The sequence below is a fragment of the Dryobates pubescens genome, chromosome 29, assembly GCF_014839835.1.
Source record: "Dryobates pubescens isolate bDryPub1 chromosome 29, bDryPub1.pri, whole genome shotgun sequence".
In the NCBI taxonomy this organism is placed as follows: domain Eukaryota; kingdom Metazoa; phylum Chordata; class Aves; order Piciformes; family Picidae; genus Dryobates; species Dryobates pubescens.
This window is the reverse complement of record NC_071640.1, coordinates 3,174,251-3,192,132: the sequence shown is the minus strand read 5'-3', so window position 1 is coordinate 3,192,132 and position 17,882 is coordinate 3,174,251. Positions and strand designations below refer to the sequence as shown.

General features: G+C 54.8%; 1 protein-coding gene across 2 annotated transcripts in view; it reads right to left on the bottom strand.

Moving 5' to 3' along the window:
- Positions 1 to 17,882, bottom strand: part of COL5A1 (collagen type V alpha 1 chain) — a 200,135-nt gene that overhangs the window by 26,442 nt on the left and 155,811 nt on the right. For both annotated transcript variants that reach the window (XM_054174209.1, XM_054174210.1), the window contains exons 33-50: positions 17,678 to 17,722; positions 17,306 to 17,359; positions 16,318 to 16,362; positions 15,533 to 15,586; positions 14,879 to 14,932; positions 10,401 to 10,454; positions 8,009 to 8,116; positions 7,440 to 7,529; positions 7,293 to 7,346; positions 6,171 to 6,278; positions 4,049 to 4,156; positions 3,299 to 3,352; positions 2,676 to 2,729; positions 2,381 to 2,488; positions 1,572 to 1,625; positions 1,376 to 1,483; positions 1,201 to 1,254; positions 714 to 821 (exon numbers count right to left, since the gene is read on the bottom strand). In XM_054174209.1, the coding sequence (XP_054030184.1) occupies positions 714 to 821; positions 1,201 to 1,254; positions 1,376 to 1,483; positions 1,572 to 1,625; positions 2,381 to 2,488; positions 2,676 to 2,729; positions 3,299 to 3,352; positions 4,049 to 4,156; positions 6,171 to 6,278; positions 7,293 to 7,346; positions 7,440 to 7,529; positions 8,009 to 8,116; positions 10,401 to 10,454; positions 14,879 to 14,932; positions 15,533 to 15,586; positions 16,318 to 16,362; positions 17,306 to 17,359; positions 17,678 to 17,722 (1,314 nt within the window). The remainder of the gene's footprint in view (positions 1 to 713; positions 822 to 1,200; positions 1,255 to 1,375; positions 1,484 to 1,571; positions 1,626 to 2,380; positions 2,489 to 2,675; positions 2,730 to 3,298; positions 3,353 to 4,048; positions 4,157 to 6,170; positions 6,279 to 7,292; positions 7,347 to 7,439; positions 7,530 to 8,008; positions 8,117 to 10,400; positions 10,455 to 14,878; positions 14,933 to 15,532; positions 15,587 to 16,317; positions 16,363 to 17,305; positions 17,360 to 17,677; positions 17,723 to 17,882) is intronic.

Genomic DNA, 17,882 nt, shown 5'->3' with positions numbered 1-17,882 from the left:
TCCTTCCTCCTCTCCACTCTCAATCTCCCCTCTCCCAGCTCAAAGCTCATTGCCCCTCATCCTGGCACTCCCAAGTCCCTGTCAAAAGTCCCTCCCCAGCTCTTCTGCAGCTCTCTTGAGGTACTGGAAGGCTGCTCTAAGTTCTCCCTGGAGCCTTCTCTTCCCCAGGCTGAACAGCCCCAGCTCTCCCAGCCTGTCCCCATAGAGCTCCAGCCCTCTGATCATCCTCATGGCCCTTCTCTGGACTCCCTCCAACAGTTCCATGTCCTCCCCACGTTGAGGGGCACCACAGCTGGATGCAGCACCCCAGATGGCTCTCAGTAGGGCAGAGCAGAGAGGGATTAATGTCCCAATATCACTACAGGAGGAACTCTCTGGCTGGGAAATTATGCCAAATTTCCACCAAAATCCCTGAAGAAAATCTATTTTCACAGGGCCACAGGATGCCAGGGGCTGGAAGGGACCCAAAGAGATCATCCAGTCCAACCCCCCCTGCCAGAGCAGCACCATTCAACCTAGCTCAGGTCACAGAGGAACACATCCAGGCAGGCCTTGGGAGTCTCCAGAGAAGGAGACTCCACAACCTCTCTGGGGAAGATTTCACAGAATCTCCAAGGTTGGAGGAGACCTCCAAGATCATCAAGCCCAACCTGATGCAGAAATCTCTGCTGGACAAAGCAGGAAGCCCTGCTTGGCCAGGAGGAGGTACTTACAGGGCTGCCTTTGGGGCCATCATCACCTGGTGGACCTTTGGGGCCAGGTGGACCAGCAGCACCAGAGGGACCTGCTTCACCCTTTTCACCTCTTTCACCTTTAGGACCCTGCAAAGGATAAAGAGGTGGTTCTATTAGGCAGGAAGAAGAGCTGAGCAGCCTCCAGTTATCCTTCAATCCATCCTGGGAGAGAAGCTGTCCCTGCCTCTCAGAACACAAGGAGATGATTTCCCACACCTCCCTTCCCACGAGGACTGAGTGGTGCTCATGCTGCTCAGCCGTGGGTAGCCCACAGCTGATGACTAACTGCCAGGCTGTAAATAGCCAGGCCAGGCTGATTTGCCTCCTGATAGCCACAGCAAGCACACAGCTGGCCCAGTCCCTGCAGCCCCATCCACAGCCCTGCTCCTCCGACACCCCTTCAAGGACACCCCCTGACGAAAAGCTCTTCTCCCCCACAGCCAAAGCCATCCCATGATGTACTCACCGGGAGGCCAACCTCCCCAGGCAGCCCAGGCTCCCCAGATTCACCAGGCTCACCCTGAAGGGGAGACAAGAGGGTGGTCACAGTGGGGTCTCTGCAGGGTGAGGTAGCAAAGCCCTTTCCCCGGCGCTGCAGCCGACTCCTGCAGGCTTCCAGCAGCTCCCTCTGGGTGCTTTACCTTCTCTCCTACTGCACCAGGGTTTCCTATTCCCCCTGGAGGACCCTGTGGACCATCTGCTCCTGGGGGTCCAGATGGACCTCGGGGTCCAGGTGGGCCTGGTGGGCCCTAGAGGAAGGAGATACAAATGTGAGACATCTTTCCTAGGCCAGTGTCTGGGTCAGGGAGGAAGAAATGAGGTCTGAAAGCCTCTTACCATTTGCCCAACATCTCCTGTCTCTCCTTTCTCACCAGGTGGTCCAGGCAAGCCCTGTGGGGGTAGAGGAGAGAAGCTGTCAGCTCTGACCATCTCAGGTGGAACTTCAGCTCTCCTTGGGACCTGAGGGTATTGGGTGACAGCTGGCTGAACATGAGCCAGCAGTGTGCCCAGGTGGCCAAGAAGGCCAAGGGCATCCTGGCCTGCATCAGGAACAGTGTGGCCAGCAGGAGCAGGGAGGTCATTCTACCCTGGACTCAGCACTGGTTAGTCACACCTTGAGTCCTGTGTCCAATTCTGGGCTCCTCAGCTCAAGAAGGACATTGAGACTCCTGAACGTGTCCAGAGAAGGGCAATGAGGCTGGGGAGGGGTCTGGAGCACAGCCCTGGGAGGAGAGGCTGAGGGAGCTGGGGTTGCTTAGCCTGCAGAAGAGGAGGCTCAGAGGAGACCTCATTCCTCTCTCCAACTCCCTGCAGGGAGGTTGTAGCCAGGTGGGGGTTGGTCTCTTCTCCCATGCACCCAGCACCAGAACAAGAGGACACAGTCTCAAGCTGTGCCAGGGGAGGTTTAGGCTGGAGGTGAGGAGAAAGTTCTTCCCAGAAAGAGGAATTGGCCATTGGGATGTGCTGCCCAGGGAGGTGGTGGAGTCCCCATCCCTGGAGGTGTTCAAGAAGGGATTGGATGTGGCACTTGGAGGCATGGTTTAGTTAGTCATGAGGTGCTGGGTGACAGGTTGGACTTGATGATCTCTGAGCTCTTTTCCAACCTTATTGATTCCCTGATTCCACTCTAAGGTGCTCCACATTACCTGCAAGCCCACTGGGCCAGGGGGACCAGGGAAACCTCGGGGTCCTTCGTCACCTTTCTGCCCAAAGAGGCCTTGCTGTCCTCGGGGACCTGGCTCTCCATCAGCACCCTGGGAGGAAAGAGTCCAACACAGCTTAGCAAAGAACATGAGGTGGATGCAAAGCCTCATCCCCACCACCAAGGCCCTCCTCCTGTGCTGGGCATCAGCAGTGCCAGGCAGAAACTGCCACATCTTGCTCCTCAGGAGATTTCAGGGTAAGAAAAGGGGATTTCTGCTAGCAGGGGCTAATACTCACAGCTGGGCCAGGCTGACCAATTGAACCCTGGGGGCCAGTAGGACCTGGTGGACCCTGCCACGAAACAGAAGTGTAATGTGTTAGGATCAGAGATTGAATCTCACCTGGGAAAAGTGATGCTCTTCAACAGAGCCTCCTTGCAAGCACACATGGATTCCCAAAACAGAGAGGGAGAACAGGACCAGGTGTCCCTGGACACCCCTCAGTGGCACAACAGACAGGTCTCAAAGCCAGTTTTGCTCCAGCAAGGCTACATCACACACACCACTCAGCTCTGTCTGCATGCCTCTGTGCAGTTCACCTCCCTCAGGCTCTGAGCAGCACATAAAGGCTGCTCCAGCTGCAAAAGGCACTGGGGCTGAACACCCAACCTTAAAGGCAAGGGCTGCTAATGCCCCACAGATATTTACACACCACACAGGTGGCATGGAAACCTCTCCAGCACACCCTGGAGAAGCCTGCCTCAGGCACCCACTCATTTGGTACATTGTGTGGACAGCTGATGAAGCCAAGGAGAAGGTGAGGCAATGCTAGAGAGGGTATTGCTCTCTGTTCCCACCAAGTCACACAACATCACCCTGCTCCTCCAAGGAAGCAGCCAGCACAGCCTTCCCCCCACTCACCTGCTCTCCTTTGTCACCCTTGCTGCCCTTCTGGCCAGGCTCCCCAATCTCCCCCTGCCAGGGACAAAGGGGCACAGTTAGTTCACTTGGGGACCACCTCCACGTCTCAACGTCCAGGCCATGGTCCTGTGTGTCTGCAGCCTCATCCCAGGGATGCCAACCTCCACAGAGATAGCCCAGAAAGCTCTGACAAAGGCTGGAGTCTGGGCCACTCCAGCTGTAACCAAACCCTTTTGCATCCTAGAACTTCCCTTAGCTGCCATGGGAGGCAAGCAGCATTTTGCAGACCTTGCCAGCACTGCTGAGGCCCTACCAATGCTTCCCAAGACTCCTCCAGTGCAGAGGGGCTTAAGGAGAGAGTAATGAAGGGTAATTAATTTGGCAAGACCATGCCCCCACGGGCAGGCCAGCTGCTGTAGGCTTCAGGGGTGGCTAGCTGGGCTTCAGCAGTGTGCCCACTGCTGCCCTTATGGGATTACCAACACCATCACTGGGGTGGGGGTCACCACCACTGGAGGTGTTTAAGAAGAGCCTGGATGAGGCACTTGGTGCCATGGTTTAGCTGATTAGGTGGTGCTGGGGGACAGGTTGGGCTGGATGATCTCAAAGGTCTTCTCCAGCCTGGTGAATCCTGGTTAAACCCTCCTGGTGTTACAACCATCCAACCCACCACAGTGGCAGCAGCAATGGGGCACACACTGCTCAGTTCCTTCCCAGAGTGACCCTGCACAAGCAGGGAGCAGCTCCCACCTTGTCTCCATCCTCTCCAGGAGGGCCAACAGGACCTGCTGGACCTGGCAGTCCCACCGGGCCCTGGATGCCATCTCGCCCAGCTGGTCCTTGAGGTCCTTTCTCACCCTGGAAGAACAAGCACCGAGGTCACCCAGGGCTCTGCTCCACCCTTCCAACCAACCGATTACATCCCATTAAGGCTTTTATTCAGCTGCTAATGACCCCAGGCTCCGTGGGTATGCACAGCAAAGCTGCCTTCCAGCTGACACTTCCCCAGGCTCTTTGTGCTCACTGGCTGAACCCTGATACAATTTCTGTCTCAGGAGATAAAGGAAGAACAAACAAATCTAAAGGGTGAATACCCAGAACACAGCTGCAATTTCACTGCCAGAGCCATAAAAGCAGATTTAATCTGAACCTTCTGCCATCTCTCTCTCTGGATGACAAACAAGACCCCAACTAATTTCCACTCCCACAAGTCAGTTTGTACTGATGCTGGTCCTGGCTCCCTGCCTCATCCCCAACTAAAAGAGGCTTCTCAGGGGGCTCTGAGCTCCTTCATGAAGACAGACATCCAAAGTGGTCTCAAGAGCCATCTCCTGCACTCACCCCCAACTAAAGGTCTCTCAGGAGGCTCCGAGATCCTTCTTGAGCTTCCAGTGCCTGAAGGGGGCTACAGGAAAGCTGGGGAGGGACTTCTTAGGATGTCAGTAGTGCTAGGACTATGGGGAATGGATCCAAGGTAGAGGAGGGGAGATTTAAATTAGATGTTAGGAAGAAGTTCTTCCCCATGAGGGTGGTGAGAGCCTGGCACAGGTTGCTCAGGGAGGTGGTGGAAGCCTCATCCCTGGAGGTGTTTGCAGCCAGGCTGGGTGTGCCCTAGGCAATCCTGCTCTGCCAGGTGGGGTTGAACTTGCTGATCCCCAGAGATCTCTTCCAGCCCCTAACACTCTGTGATTCTGTGATTTGGGCTCAGTGGAAACTGCTGCTGTTGTTGTGTGCCTGTGAGTGGTGATGGGGGTTGGATCACTGCTCTGCCCAGAGGCTTGTCCTGTGGCTGTTGTCACCAGGAGGTCACAGCTGCTGTCATTTCCCCTGCTCAGTTCTCACTGCTTCTTGTTGCCTGACAACATTTTTGGTCCCTGGGATCTTGCCCATTTTTGAGAGTGTCACACACAGGGCACTTGAGCAGCCAGTGCTAGGTGGTTTGATGCACCCAGTGCTAGGTGGTGTGATGCACCCAGTGCTAGGTGGTGTGATGCACCCAGTGCTAGGTGGTGTGATGCACCCAGTGCTAGGTGGTTTGATGCACCCAGTGCTAGGTGGTGTGATGCACCCAGTGCTAGGTGGTTTGATGCACCCAGTGCTAGGTGGTTTGATGCACCCAGTGTCAGTGGTTTGATGCACCCAGTGTCAGGTGGTGTGATGCACCCAGTGTCAGGTGGTTTGATGCACCCAGTGCTAGGTGGTTTGATGCACCCAGTGTCAGGTGGTGTGATGCACCCAGTGCTAGGTGGTTTGATGCACCCAGTGTCAGTGGTTTGATGCACCCAGTGTCAGGTGGTGTGATGCACCCAGTGTCAGGTGGTTTGATGCACCCAGTGCTAGGTGGTTTGATGCACCCAGTGCTAGGTGGTTTGATGCACCCAGTGCTAGGTGGTGTGATGCACCCAGTGTCAGGTGGTTTGATGCACCCAGTGCTAGGTGGTTTGATGCACCCAGTGCTAGGTGGTTTGATGCACCCAGTGCTAGGTGGTTTGATGCACCCAGTGTCAGTGGTTTGATGCACCCAGTGCTAGGTGGTTTGATGCACCCAGTGCTAGGTGGTTTGATGCACCCAGTGTCAGGTGGTTTGATGCACCCAGTGCTAGGTGGTGTGATGCACCCAGTGTCAGGTGGTTTGATGCACCCAGTGCTAGGTGGTTTGATGCACCCAGTGCTAGGTGGTTTGATGCACCCAGTGCTAGGTGGTTTGATGCACCCAGTGTCAGGTGGTTTGATGCACCCAAGATGATGCACCCTTCTTAGCTGAACCTTCCTTACCCCCACCCCAGAGAACACCTCCATGATCAGCTTCCTACTGCACACACTGCTGTTTGCCCTCTTCCCAACAGCTGTTAATCTTTGTGCTGGTACTTACTGGAGCTCCCTTTTCACCAGCAGGCCCTGCAGGTCCCTGGGGGCCAGGTCGCCCTGGCAAGCCTATGGGGCCAGCTGATCCTGCAGGACCACGCTCACCAGGAGAGCCCTGTTTGGAGAAGGAGGAAGGAAGGAAGCATGAGCTGGAGTATTGAGCTCCATCTCTACACAGACAGAAAGAAATCCAGCAGGAGGAGGATGCTGCTGGCATGTCTCCAGTAAGTGAGGACATTGGATGGGGTGTCTGCCACATCCTGACTTGGTACCATCAGCCTGAGAGGCCACACAATTAAAACCCCTGGAAGGGAGACTGAAGGAGTTGGGGCTGTTCAGTCTGGAGAAGAGAAGGCTCCAAGGAGACCTAATTGTGGCCTTCCAGGATCTGAAGGGGGCTATGAGAAAGCTGGGGAGGGACTTTTGAAGGTGTCAGGGAGGGATAGGACTTGGGGGGGGGGGGGGGGGGGGATGGAGCAAAACCAGATTTGGGTAGGTTCAGATTGGATGTTAGGAAGAAGTTGTTCCCCATGAAGGTGGTGAGAGACTGGCACAGGTTGCCCAGGGAGGTGGTGGCAGCCTCAGCCCTGGAGGTGTTTGCAGCCAGGCTGGAGGTGGCTGTGAGCAACCTGCTGTGGTGTGAGGTGTCCCTGGCCATGGCAGGGGGGTTGGAGCTGGCTGAGCCTTGAGCTCCCTTCCAACCCTGACAATTCTATGGATGGTGCAGGGAGCTCAGTTCCTGGGGGCACTTTATCAGCCTGAAACGAGAGCCTGAGCCACTCCATGGCTGATGCAGCAGGGAGGGTTGGGTGCTGGCTATGTCCTTCCAAGGAAGGCTGCACTAAGCAACACATCTCAAGCAAAAGACAACTCTTAGCTTAGGGGCAGAACACTCCATGTTCTGAATCACTCCTGGTTCCCTCAAGCTTCTCATGTGTGTTCCCAGCTGACACCATAAAAAGGCTGAGCTGCTACACCCATGCCTTGTAAAAGGAGGCAGCAGCCAGCAGGTCCTTGGTGAGCGCAAAGGAAACAACAGCTCAAGCACCGAGGGCTGGCTAACCCCCCAGGCCTGCCTGCCAAGCTTGTAAATGCCTTAGGTGGTGCCTGGAAGGGCAAAGATACTCACTGCTGGACCTGGGGGGCCTGGAGGACCTTCGTTGCCTTTCAGCCCCGGAGAGCCCTGGAAGGAGGAAAGCAAAAGTCACGGCGGGAGGTGAGGGCTGCAGCGCCCGAGCGTCCTTCCCGCTGGCAGGACCAAGCAGGCTGTACTCACAATGGGGCCAGGCAGGCCTCTCTCTCCAGGGAAGCCTCGCAAGCCAGGGGGACCGTCCTTCCCCGGGAGCCCAGCGGGACCGGGGTCACCCTGCAACGACAGCGAGAGAGAGCTGAGGAGCTGCAGGCTCCCGGGAGAGCCAGCGCCTCCCTCCGGGCTCCAGTCGTGACCAGGTGCTGAGCCTGCTCTGCATCCTCCAGTTGTGACCAGGTGCTGAGCCTGCTCTGCATCCTCCAGTCGTGACCAGGTGCTGAGCCTGCTCTGCATCCTCCAGTCGTGACCAGGTGCTGAGCCTGCTCTGCATCCGCAAGTCATGACCAGGTGCTGAGCCTGCTCTGCATCCTCAAGTTGTGACCAGGTGCTGAGCCTGCTCTGCATCCTCCAGTCGTGACCAGGTGCTGAGCCTGCTCTGCATCCTCCAGTCGTGACCAGGTGCTGAGCCTGCTCTGCATCCTCCAGTCGTGACCAGGTGCTGAGCCTGCTCTGGATCATCCCTCTCCAGCTCTGGGAGAGGGGCAGGTGCCCAGGCTTGCAAAGGAAGGTGGATTCAGTAAGCTGCTGGTCCCTACCTTTGTCCCTTCTTTTCCAGTGAGGCCAGGAAGCCCTTGTTCACCTGGGGGACCTGGAGGGCCTGGATGGCCTCGTTCACCCATTGGCCCAGTCTCACCAGTTGGACCCTGAAGAAAGAGAGGGTGGAGATCAGCCCAGCAACCAAAGTGCAGCCTACCAGTTTAGTCCTTTAGGTTGCAATGGGATGGAAGATGCTCCTTCTCCTAACTGTGCCTTGCAGTGCCACCAGGAATCCCTGCACACATGTCTCCTTGGGCAGTCCTGGATGTGAGGAGGAAGTTCTTCCCCATGAGAGTGGTGAAGCCCTGGAATGGGTTGTCCAGGGAGGTGGTTGAGGCCTCATCCCTGGAGGTGTTCAAGACCAGGCTGGATGAGGCTCTGGCCAGCCTGATCTAGTGTGGGGTTGGAACTAGCTGATCCTTGTGGTCCCTTCCAACCCTGACTGATTCTATGATCTTCCAGAGGGGATCTTCTCGATGCTGATCAATAGCTGAAGGGTGAGAAGCAAGAGGATGGGGACCAGAGTCCAGCAACAGGAGAAGGGGCAGCAGGCACAAACTTCAAGCCAGGAGGCTCTGGCTGAAGATGAGGAGAAACTTCTTTGGTGGGAGGGTGCTGGAGCCCCGGAGCAGGCTGCCCAGAAGAGGTTGTGGAGTCTCCTTCTCTGCAGAGCCCCCAAACCCAGCTGGGCATGGAGATCCTGGGCAAGCTGCTGTGGGTGCTCCTGCTTTAGCAGGAGGGTTTGACTTGGATGATCCCCAGAAGTCCTTCCACCACCACTCCCCATGCTGGGATTCTTTGATCTAAAGGAACCTTGGTTTGGAAGTGAGCAAGGTTGTCCTTGCAGGAGCAGAGGCACTGGGAACCCCTGGCATGAAAACGTTCACCTAGAGGAGATATTATGACCATAATTATTATGCTTAGGGTAGCTTTTGTTTCTTCAGTTGAAGACTTCCCAAGCACTCTACAGTGGTGCTAATTCTCCCTTCTATGGGGCATACATAATGGATGAGGCCATTGCTCCAGGACAGTTACTGCCTGCCCTGGAGCACAGCTCCTTGAGGAGAGGCTGAGGGAGCTGGGGTTGCTTAGCCTGGAGAAGAGGAGGCTCAGAGGAGACCTTCTTGCTCTCTCCAACTCCCTGAAGGGAGGTTGTAGCCAGGTGGGGGTTGGCCTCTTCACCCAGGAACCCAGCACCAGAACAAGAGGACACAGCCTCAAGCTGTGCCAGGGGAGGTTTAGGCTGGAGGTGAGGAGAAAGTTCTTCCCAGCAAGAGAGATTGGCCATTGGGATGTGCTGCCCAGGGAGGTGGTGGAGTCCCCATCCCTGGAGGTGTTCAAGAGGGGATTGGATGTGGCACTTGGAGCCATGGTTTAGTTATTCAGAAGGTGCTGGGTGACAGCTTGGACTTGATGATCTCTGAGGTCTTTTCCAACCTTACTGATTCCATGATTCCATGTCACGCTGCAGGGTGCCCTTGGGGCAAGCACAACCATCTCATCACCCTGGCTCAGCAGCCACAGAGCAGGGGAACCTCTGCAGCACAGCCAAAGAAAACTGCCAGGGAGCCTAATGTGCACTTGAGAAGGCAAGACAGGGGCAGGGAATTGCCCCCAGTCAGGGAATTTGCAAAGCAGGGACCTTACACTATCATTAAAGAGGACAAATTAATTACATTCCAATTACAGAGCAACCTCCCAAGCAGTTCAGGAAAGAAGCCTCAGCCCAAGGCCTCTTCCTGCTCACTCCAGGACTCTGCCTGCAAAGCTGAGCCACGAGCTTTGTGTGCTTGTGCTTAAGGGGTGCAAACTCTGCTCCTGCAGTTGCTGCTTCCAGATTGCAGAGGGTTGGGGGTTTTGTTGTGTGACTGAAAGAGAAGCAGCCCAGCTCTGCCAGAACCTGGCAGCACTTCACACTGAAGAGGGATGGGTTTCTTCACTGTGACGTGGCAGAGCAGCCTTGCATCAGGCTTACACTGCCCTGAGTGCCCCAGCAGCTGTACAGCCCTTTGAGATCTCCTTCATCTCCCTGGCTGCTTTTGCCCAGCTTGTCTGCAGCTGGGCTCTCTCTCATCCCACACCAATTTGACACCACAGTAGCTCTCTTGAGTTCCCAGGAGCCACCTGATGCACAGCAGCCATCCAAATGCCTCCCCCTAGTCCCTCAAAACAAGGTAGGCTGGGACCCTCTGGGGTATTTCACAAGCCTGGTGAGGAATTTCAAAGCCATGGAGCTTGCTGCAATGTGACTTTGCCTTCCCTGGAAGGGGAGCCTCTGTGCTGTACAACTCGTGGTCTCAGCAGCTCCAGGTGAGTCATCAGGGCTGGGAGAGCCCCCTCTGCCAAAGCAGGGGAGATGAGCTGCTCTAAGCATGAGGATTTGTTTCTTACCTGAGGGCCTACGACACCAGGAGGTCCTGGAGGGCCAGTCTTGCCTTGGAAACCCTGGTAGAGAAAGGGAAAAGAAAGAGGTGAGGCTTGTGCCAAGAAGTGCTCCAGCGAGGGTCACAGACTGCCACCCAGCTGCTCCTCTCTGCTGGAACTGCTGACCAGGAATGGGCCAGGAGTGGATGGACACCCAAAGAGAAAAGGTGGAAGGCCTTTGTTAATCTCCACAGGGGTGAAACAGAGGAAGAGAGAGGGATTCCCCACGCTCAGCTCTGCTGTGGTTTGGCTGAAGGACTGGCCAGATACACAAAAACATTTGCTTGTGCTCCTAAAGCCTATGGAGGCAAGGGCTCAGAAGCCATTTATTGCCCTTCTGCTCCCTGTTCTGGCACTGCTTTAAGGCTTAGCTTTGCTTTAAGGCTTAGCTTTGCTTTAAGGCTTAGCTTTGCTTTAAGGCTTAGCTTTGCTTTAAGGCTTAGCTTCCAGGAGTTCAGAGGCTGGGTAACTATCTTTCACTTCTGGCACTGGCAGCACCAAACTCCAGCCCCACTGAAGCCCACAACCCACCAGCCTTGGGCAGGGGGGAGGCAGTTTTGGGGGGGGATGCTGCATGAAGCTTTGATTTCCTCCATCACCACTTGTTGAAAGACATCACAAATGTGGCTCTCTCCAGCTGCTGCTGAGTAGCCAAGTCCCCAGGACAGCTTCTTCCCAGGCCATTCTGAGGAGTGACAATAAGGAACTATCAGCACTGCAATTGTTTAGCTCTCCTCAGCCTCTCTTTTAAAAGCACATTAATTACCAGCCCAGCTCGGGCTGGCAAGCTTGAGAAATGTCACTCAGGGCACAGAGGCTATTTTCTCACTGCCACAAAAGAGGATCAGATAAAACCCCAAGCCAACAGGAATGTGTCCTGCTAAAAAGAAACCCACAGCCCAGCACCCTGCTCAGTGCTATTGGAGCTGCCTGCAGATCACAGGAAGGATTCTGTCATCCAGTGGGGAGGGGAAGGGGAGGAAAAAAAAAACCCACCCCACATCTTGGTGAAACAAATGTACAATTTAAGCTCTTGTTGTTGAAAAAGATCTCAGCCAGTTCTGGGCAGGACCTTTCTTACTAAGCTGAAAGAAAAGGGGGGGGGGGGTGTGTTTCAATGTCTATCCTGTTTGAGCCTTGGGTAAAAGGGTTTAAAGTATTTTTCATGGGGGTTTTAGGGGGTTGGTTTAGATCTAGTGTTTGTAAATCTAATAGGGGCAAATACATGCTGGAAGGGGTCCAGAGAAGGATGAGCAGAGGGCTGGGGCTGCTCTGATGTGAGGACAGAGTGAGGGAGTTGGGGTTGTTCAGTCTGGAGAAGAGAAGGCTCCAAGGAGACCTAATTGTGGCCTTCCAGGATCTGAAGAGGGCTCCAAGAAAGCTGGGGAGGGACTTTTGAGGCTGTCAGGGAGGGATAGGACTGGGGGGGATGGAGCAAAACTAGAAGTGGGGAGATTCAGATTGGAAGTTAGGAAGAAGTTGTTCCCCATGAGGGTGGTGAGAGCCTGGCACAGGTTGCCCAGGGAGGTGGTGGAAGCCTCCTGCCTGGAGGTGTTTGCAGCCAGGCTGGAGGTGGCTGTGAGCAACCTGCTGTGGTGTGAGGTGTCCCTGCCTCAACCACCTTCCTGGGCAGCCTGTTCCAGTATTTCACCACTCCCATGTTGAAGAACTTCCTCCTGATGTCCAACCTAAACCCACCCTGCTCCAGTTCCAAACCACAGCCCCTCATCCTATCACTATAAGCCCTTCTGTGCCTGTGATAAGCAAACCACTGCTGCAACGACCCAAGGAAGACATTGGGAAGTCCTTTCAGACCTCCAAAACCCTGAAAGCCCTTTCTCCACTGCTGCCCATGCAGACTTGGAGGTTGATGCTTAATTTCAGTCTCAAAAGTTGCTCACAGCAGCTGCAAGCAGAGTTTTCACTGCTCCCCCCCAGTCTGAATGCAGGTGTCCTGCATGTTGGAAGAGAATGTAGACTCTGGAAGGTGAAAACTCTCTCTTCATCTTTAAGTTAATGTTGGCCTGAGGAGGACTTTGAGAAGGGGAGGCTGAGGAGGACTTTGAGAAGGGGAGGCTGAGGAGGGGAGGCTGAGGAGGACTTTGAGAAGGAGAGGCTGAGGAGGGGAGGCTGAGGAGGACTTTGAGAAGGGGAGGCTGAGGAGGACTTTGAGAAGGGGAGGCTGAGGAGAGACCTTCTAGCTCTCTACAACTCCCTCAAAGGAGGTTGGAGTGAGGTGGTAGTTGGCCTCTTCTCCCTAGTAAGAAGGAAATGGCCTCAAGTTGTGCCAGGGGAAGTTTAGGTTGGATATTACGAGCAATTCCTTTGCTGCAAGAGTGGTCAGGCATTGGAACAGGCTGCCCAGGGAGGTGGTGGAGTCCCCATCCCTGGTGGTGTGCAAAAATGTGTGGCCATGGTGCCTGGGGACATGGTTTAGTGGCCATGGTGGTGTTGGGTCAAGTAACTCGATGATCTCGGAGGTCTTTTCCAGCTGAAATGATTCTGTGACTTGTGTGCTCAAAGCCACCACAACCACTGCCTTCAAGTCAGCCTCATGCTGTGTAAATAACTAGCTGGTGTTGTGCTGAGCAGTATTTGCATTGCCTGGCATAGCAAATGCCAGGCAAGTTAATGAAACTGTTCTGTGATGTGCTGTAGGGGGGGGGGGAAATTGCATCATGTGCAAAGCCTTTGTGCTGCTCCTTTGCTGGGGAAGGCAGTGGAGAACAAAACACCCAACACAAAGCAAAGCTGAGCAGAGGAAATTGGGGGTTCTTCTCTTGCAAAATAAGCACAGAGGAAAAAGTCTGCCTGCTGACATGCAGCAGGAAGTGCTGGGGAGAGGGACAAACCCACCACAGTCACTGAGCCAAGGGAGAAAGAATAGAGAATGCCAAAAGGGCCTGAGAGAAAGACAGCAATTACTGGATGCAGAGGGATGCATGGCAGAAGGGTCATTTCTGGCCAGGGTATAGCCTTCAAGCAATAAAAGGTGCAGAAAACAGAGCAGCAGGGACACAGGACAGGCAGGGTTTCATCCTTTCCACCTGCCTCATCCTCCTCCTCTGGTGTGAAACAATGATTATGTTTGTGCAAGGAAACCTTTGACAGGGGACAAAGGAGAATGGGGGCAACACAGGAGGTAGCTCCACAGCCAGGGGCTGCTCCCTGGGCCATTGCAATGTGCTGCCCAGGGAGGTGGAGGAGTCACCATCACTGGAAGTGTTTAAGAGGAGCCTGGATGAGGCACTTGGTGCCATGGTTTAGTTGATCAGATGGTGCTGGGTGATAGGTTGGGCTTGATGATCTTGAAGGTCTTTTCCAACCTGGTTAATTCTATTCTATTCCAGTCCAGTCCATCCTATTCATCTCTTCTCTTCTCTCCTCTCCTCTTCCCTTCTCTTCCATCCTATCCTATCCTATCCCATCCCATCCCATCCCATTCCTTTAGCAAAACTTAGTGAGGCTCTCATACATAGCTTTGGCCAAAAGACAGCAGCAGCTGAGATGCTTTTCTTACCTGGATGCTAAGATAATGACTGAGTGCTCTGCAGGAACCAGTGTGGACAGAAAACCCAGAGCAAAACCCACTGCACCCCTTGTCTTGGCCCAGGAATTGCCTTCCTCTCAAAACAAGCACTGCCAAAACAGAGCTGTAAGTCTTCCCTGCTGTGCCACAGCTCTTGGCATGGGCCACAGGGTGCATCAAGAAGTGGGAGGTGCTCATTTCTCCCCACTGCAGGCTCCAGAGAAAACAAAACTGCCTTCCTGACCTAATGCAGCTGGGTGTGGAAAGCTGAGCTCCTGGAGGATGGAGCCTGTCTTGCATGAAAAACCTCTGCTGTCACAGCCCCAGAGTTGTGTCTGCAATAGAAAGACCTAAACCCTCCACACCTCCAAAGGACAGAGTGAGAAAGGAAGCAGAGGTTTGACTTGTTAAGGCTTCAAAGAGCCCTTTGGGTGGCCAAAGGGGTGAGTGCTTCAGGGAGCCCTTAGGGTACCGAGCCTACCCAGCAGCCCAACTGCTTCTCCACCTCACCAAAGCAAGAGCCACCCCAAGTGCTGCTGCTGACCCACTCAACATCCTCCCACCTCACAAGGTGCTGCACCTGCAGCAGCCATCGTGGCAGAAACCCAGCTGCCTCCAGTGCTGGTCAGCAGCAGCCCTGCAGCTCCACTCCTGCTGCATTGTGTTGGCCTCCACAGGCTACTGAAGGGGCAGAGGGAGAAGAACTGGTGCAGAAGCTCCACATAAACCCTCATCACACCAACCTGTCCTGCTGCTTCCCACAGACTCTGCCATGCAGCTGGAGGGACACAGACCTCCAGGGAAACCAAATGTGTGGCCACATCTCCCCAGCTGCACAGGAAGGGTTTAGATAAACCAATCAGCACAGGCAAGACTCAGGACTGATGATCTGCCCACCAATGTGTTGGCTACTTACAGTTTCTCCTCTCTGTCCAGGGTGACCAGGCAATCCATCCTTCCCAGGAGGACCCTGCAGCAGAGAAGCAAGTTGAGAAGGACCATCACCAAGTGCTCAGCAGTCAGACAGTGATGAGGACTGAATCAAGCCTGTCTGCCTTCTTGCACTAGTTCCCATCCATTTCACAGTGAAATGGGGATGCTCAGAACCCTGCAGGACGTGTCCCTCTTCCCACACATCTCCCAGAGGCATGGTTTATCTTGCAGGTCTACTGTGGGAGCAAGCTGCTCACCCCTGGGAAGGCAATCCCTCCAAAAGAAAGGTTCCTGAGGCCCCCCACCCGTGGAGAATCGTTGCAGAGACACCAGACTTCCTCTGCTGTGCTGTCCTCCCAGGGGAGGGAGGGAAAAGAAAGAGCAGAGCCACCATGAAAGATCCCAGAGATATTGAGTCATTAGGAAGTGAACATCTATAATCAGCTGCAATTTACTTGGCTATTGAAAAGCTGGAACCATGGGGCTCACATCAAGATGTCTCAGTAAAGCCTTTTCTTGGGCATGTTCCTGCTTGTCAGGGATGCAGCTAAGACTCTGAGCTGGCAGAGGCAGCCACAGCTGGGTGGGGAAAGCTTTCTCCATCCCTTTGCAGCCTTCTAGAAGGAGAGTTACTTACAGGGGGGCCTTTTGGTCCAGGAAATCCAGTCGGTCCTTGAGGCCCTGGTGGTCCCTGGGATGCAAAACAAGCCAAACATGGTTAAGGAGCATTAAATGTTTCACTCTGCCACACCAGCTCTGTGTGAGCAGCAGATGAGCACAAAGAGCATGGAATGCATTGGGTTGGAAGGGACCTTGAAGGGCCATTAGTCCAACCCCCCCCTGCAGTGAGCAAGGACAGCCCCAACCAGGGAGAACTGCAGCAACTGAGGCTGAACTCCTGCAAGTCCCATTGCTTCAGGGCTTTCCACCTGGAGTGCTGTAATCTAGGCCAAGCAGCTGGCCTAGAGGTGGCCCTCCAGGGCTCTGGCTGCCTGCACAGAACCCAGGGCTGGCTTTTCTCGTGGAGTGAGGCTTACACAGCACACCCAAAGTCCCCCTTGAGCCTTCCTTGGAGAGCTCAGCCAGGCCCTACGTGCTGTAGGTGACCTGTGGGAGCTCTCTCCACACAAGCACCTTCCACCTCTTATTTCCAAACTGATTTGCCCTTCTTGCTGCCCAAGAGATGTGCTGAGCTGCATCCTGCCTCCAATGCTCTGCCCACTGCTCTCTGCTTAATGTGGGACTTGGTAGGTAGGGGCTTGCTTGCCCTAAGCACCAGCCCATGGCAGGGAGGTTGAACCAGATGATCTTCAAGGTCCCTTCCAACCTAAACCATTCTCTGAATCAATGAATCTCAGCCCTGCAACCCCTCCTTGTCTGCCCTGGATCAGGCCCTGCTTTGTCCCCACCGAATCTCCTTACCCTTTCACCAGGAGGTCCAGGGGGGCCATCACCACCAGAGTTGCCCTTTGGGGAGGAAGAAACAAAACACCACACCATTAAAAACAGATCCACACCTGCTGCTGCACACACAGACTTCAAATGGCACCCAGCCCCACGGTGCCACCACATCCCACCAGCCCCCCTGCTCCCTCTTGCTGAATAATTCTGCCTGAGGAGCAGCACCCAGTGACAAATGAGCAGCTGCTCCTTTCCTCCCCTACCTTGCTTAATAAAAATCCAGGGAAGATAAGATCAGGGAGCTCAGGATATCTCCAGCACATCAGGGCTCTCCCTCTGAGAGATAAATGCCACCACAGAGCCCAGGTATTTATCACAACTGGATGCCAGCACAAAGCTGGGACATTCGTTTCTAACGCCAGCAGCGCGCTGCTGACAGCATCTCACTACAAAAGCTTTGCTCCCATCGTGACCAGAGATTGATGGTCACTGAATGGGGCTCTACAGCAGGCTCTGGAGCTCTACAGCAGGCTCTGGAGCTCTACAGCAGGCTCTGGAGCTGAGTGTGGCTGGTACAAAAAGCCCTCTTCTGCCCACTGACCAACGCTGGGCACACAGCGTGCAGCTCAGCAAGGTGCAAGGGTCTGGAGCCCAGAAGGCAGTGCACAGCCCTGTGCCCATGGCACAGCCTGAGGCTTCCAAGGTGCTTCAAGTGCTGCTTGAACACCAAGAAAAAGGGCCTGGGGGGAAGTGTCAGAGGCTGGCAGGGTTGTGCTGGCTCCTGAGGTGGGAGTGCTCCTTCTGGTTGCAATGGCCCTTCCTTCCTGCAGGCATTTGATGTCCTGCTGAGAGGTGGGCCAGCACATTGTTGGGACCTCTGTAGGGCCTTCAAGGGTGGGTTAGGAGCCATCTGGCTGGGCAATGAAGATCAGGGGACCCTCTTACCAGAGGGTCTCTCATACCAACACTTCTTGGGAGGGATCCATCCAACAGGCTCCCCCAAACCTACCTTTGGGCCAGGTTTCCCAGTACTTCCCCTGGGGCCTCTCTCTCCACGTGGGCCCTTAGAAAAGACACAGGAGATGATGTTTTAGGGTCTTCTTGCTCTCCACTTTGTTGACCAAGCAAAGCAGCCAAGCTACACCAGGTCCCCACGAGAGGTCCCACCAGCAGGGAGGGGATGACAGAAGCCTTTGGCACTGCCACTAGAGGTCTGAAGACCTTAAACTGTGTTTGCTGGTGACCCCAGCCCCAAATCCCTGTCCCCCCTCTGCTTAGCTTTGGCTGCTGAAGGCCAGATCCTCCCCAGGGAGGACACAAAGCAGATGAGCCTTTCCCCTGGCCTTGGGAAGGGCAGAAGGATGAAGGAAGGGATCAGTACCGTTGGACCTCGCTGCCCCCTTGGGCCTGGCTTGCCAGGTGTCCCCTGCAATGAGAAGGAAGCAAAGGGTTAGTGCTCAGCACCACAAGGTGAACCCACAGCAAAGGAACCTGCTGCACACAAGCTGCCCCCCAAACCCCTCCAGTCCTCATTTGCAATGAAAAGGCAACAGCAGGTTGGATCCTTGGCTTTGTTTCCCTTTATT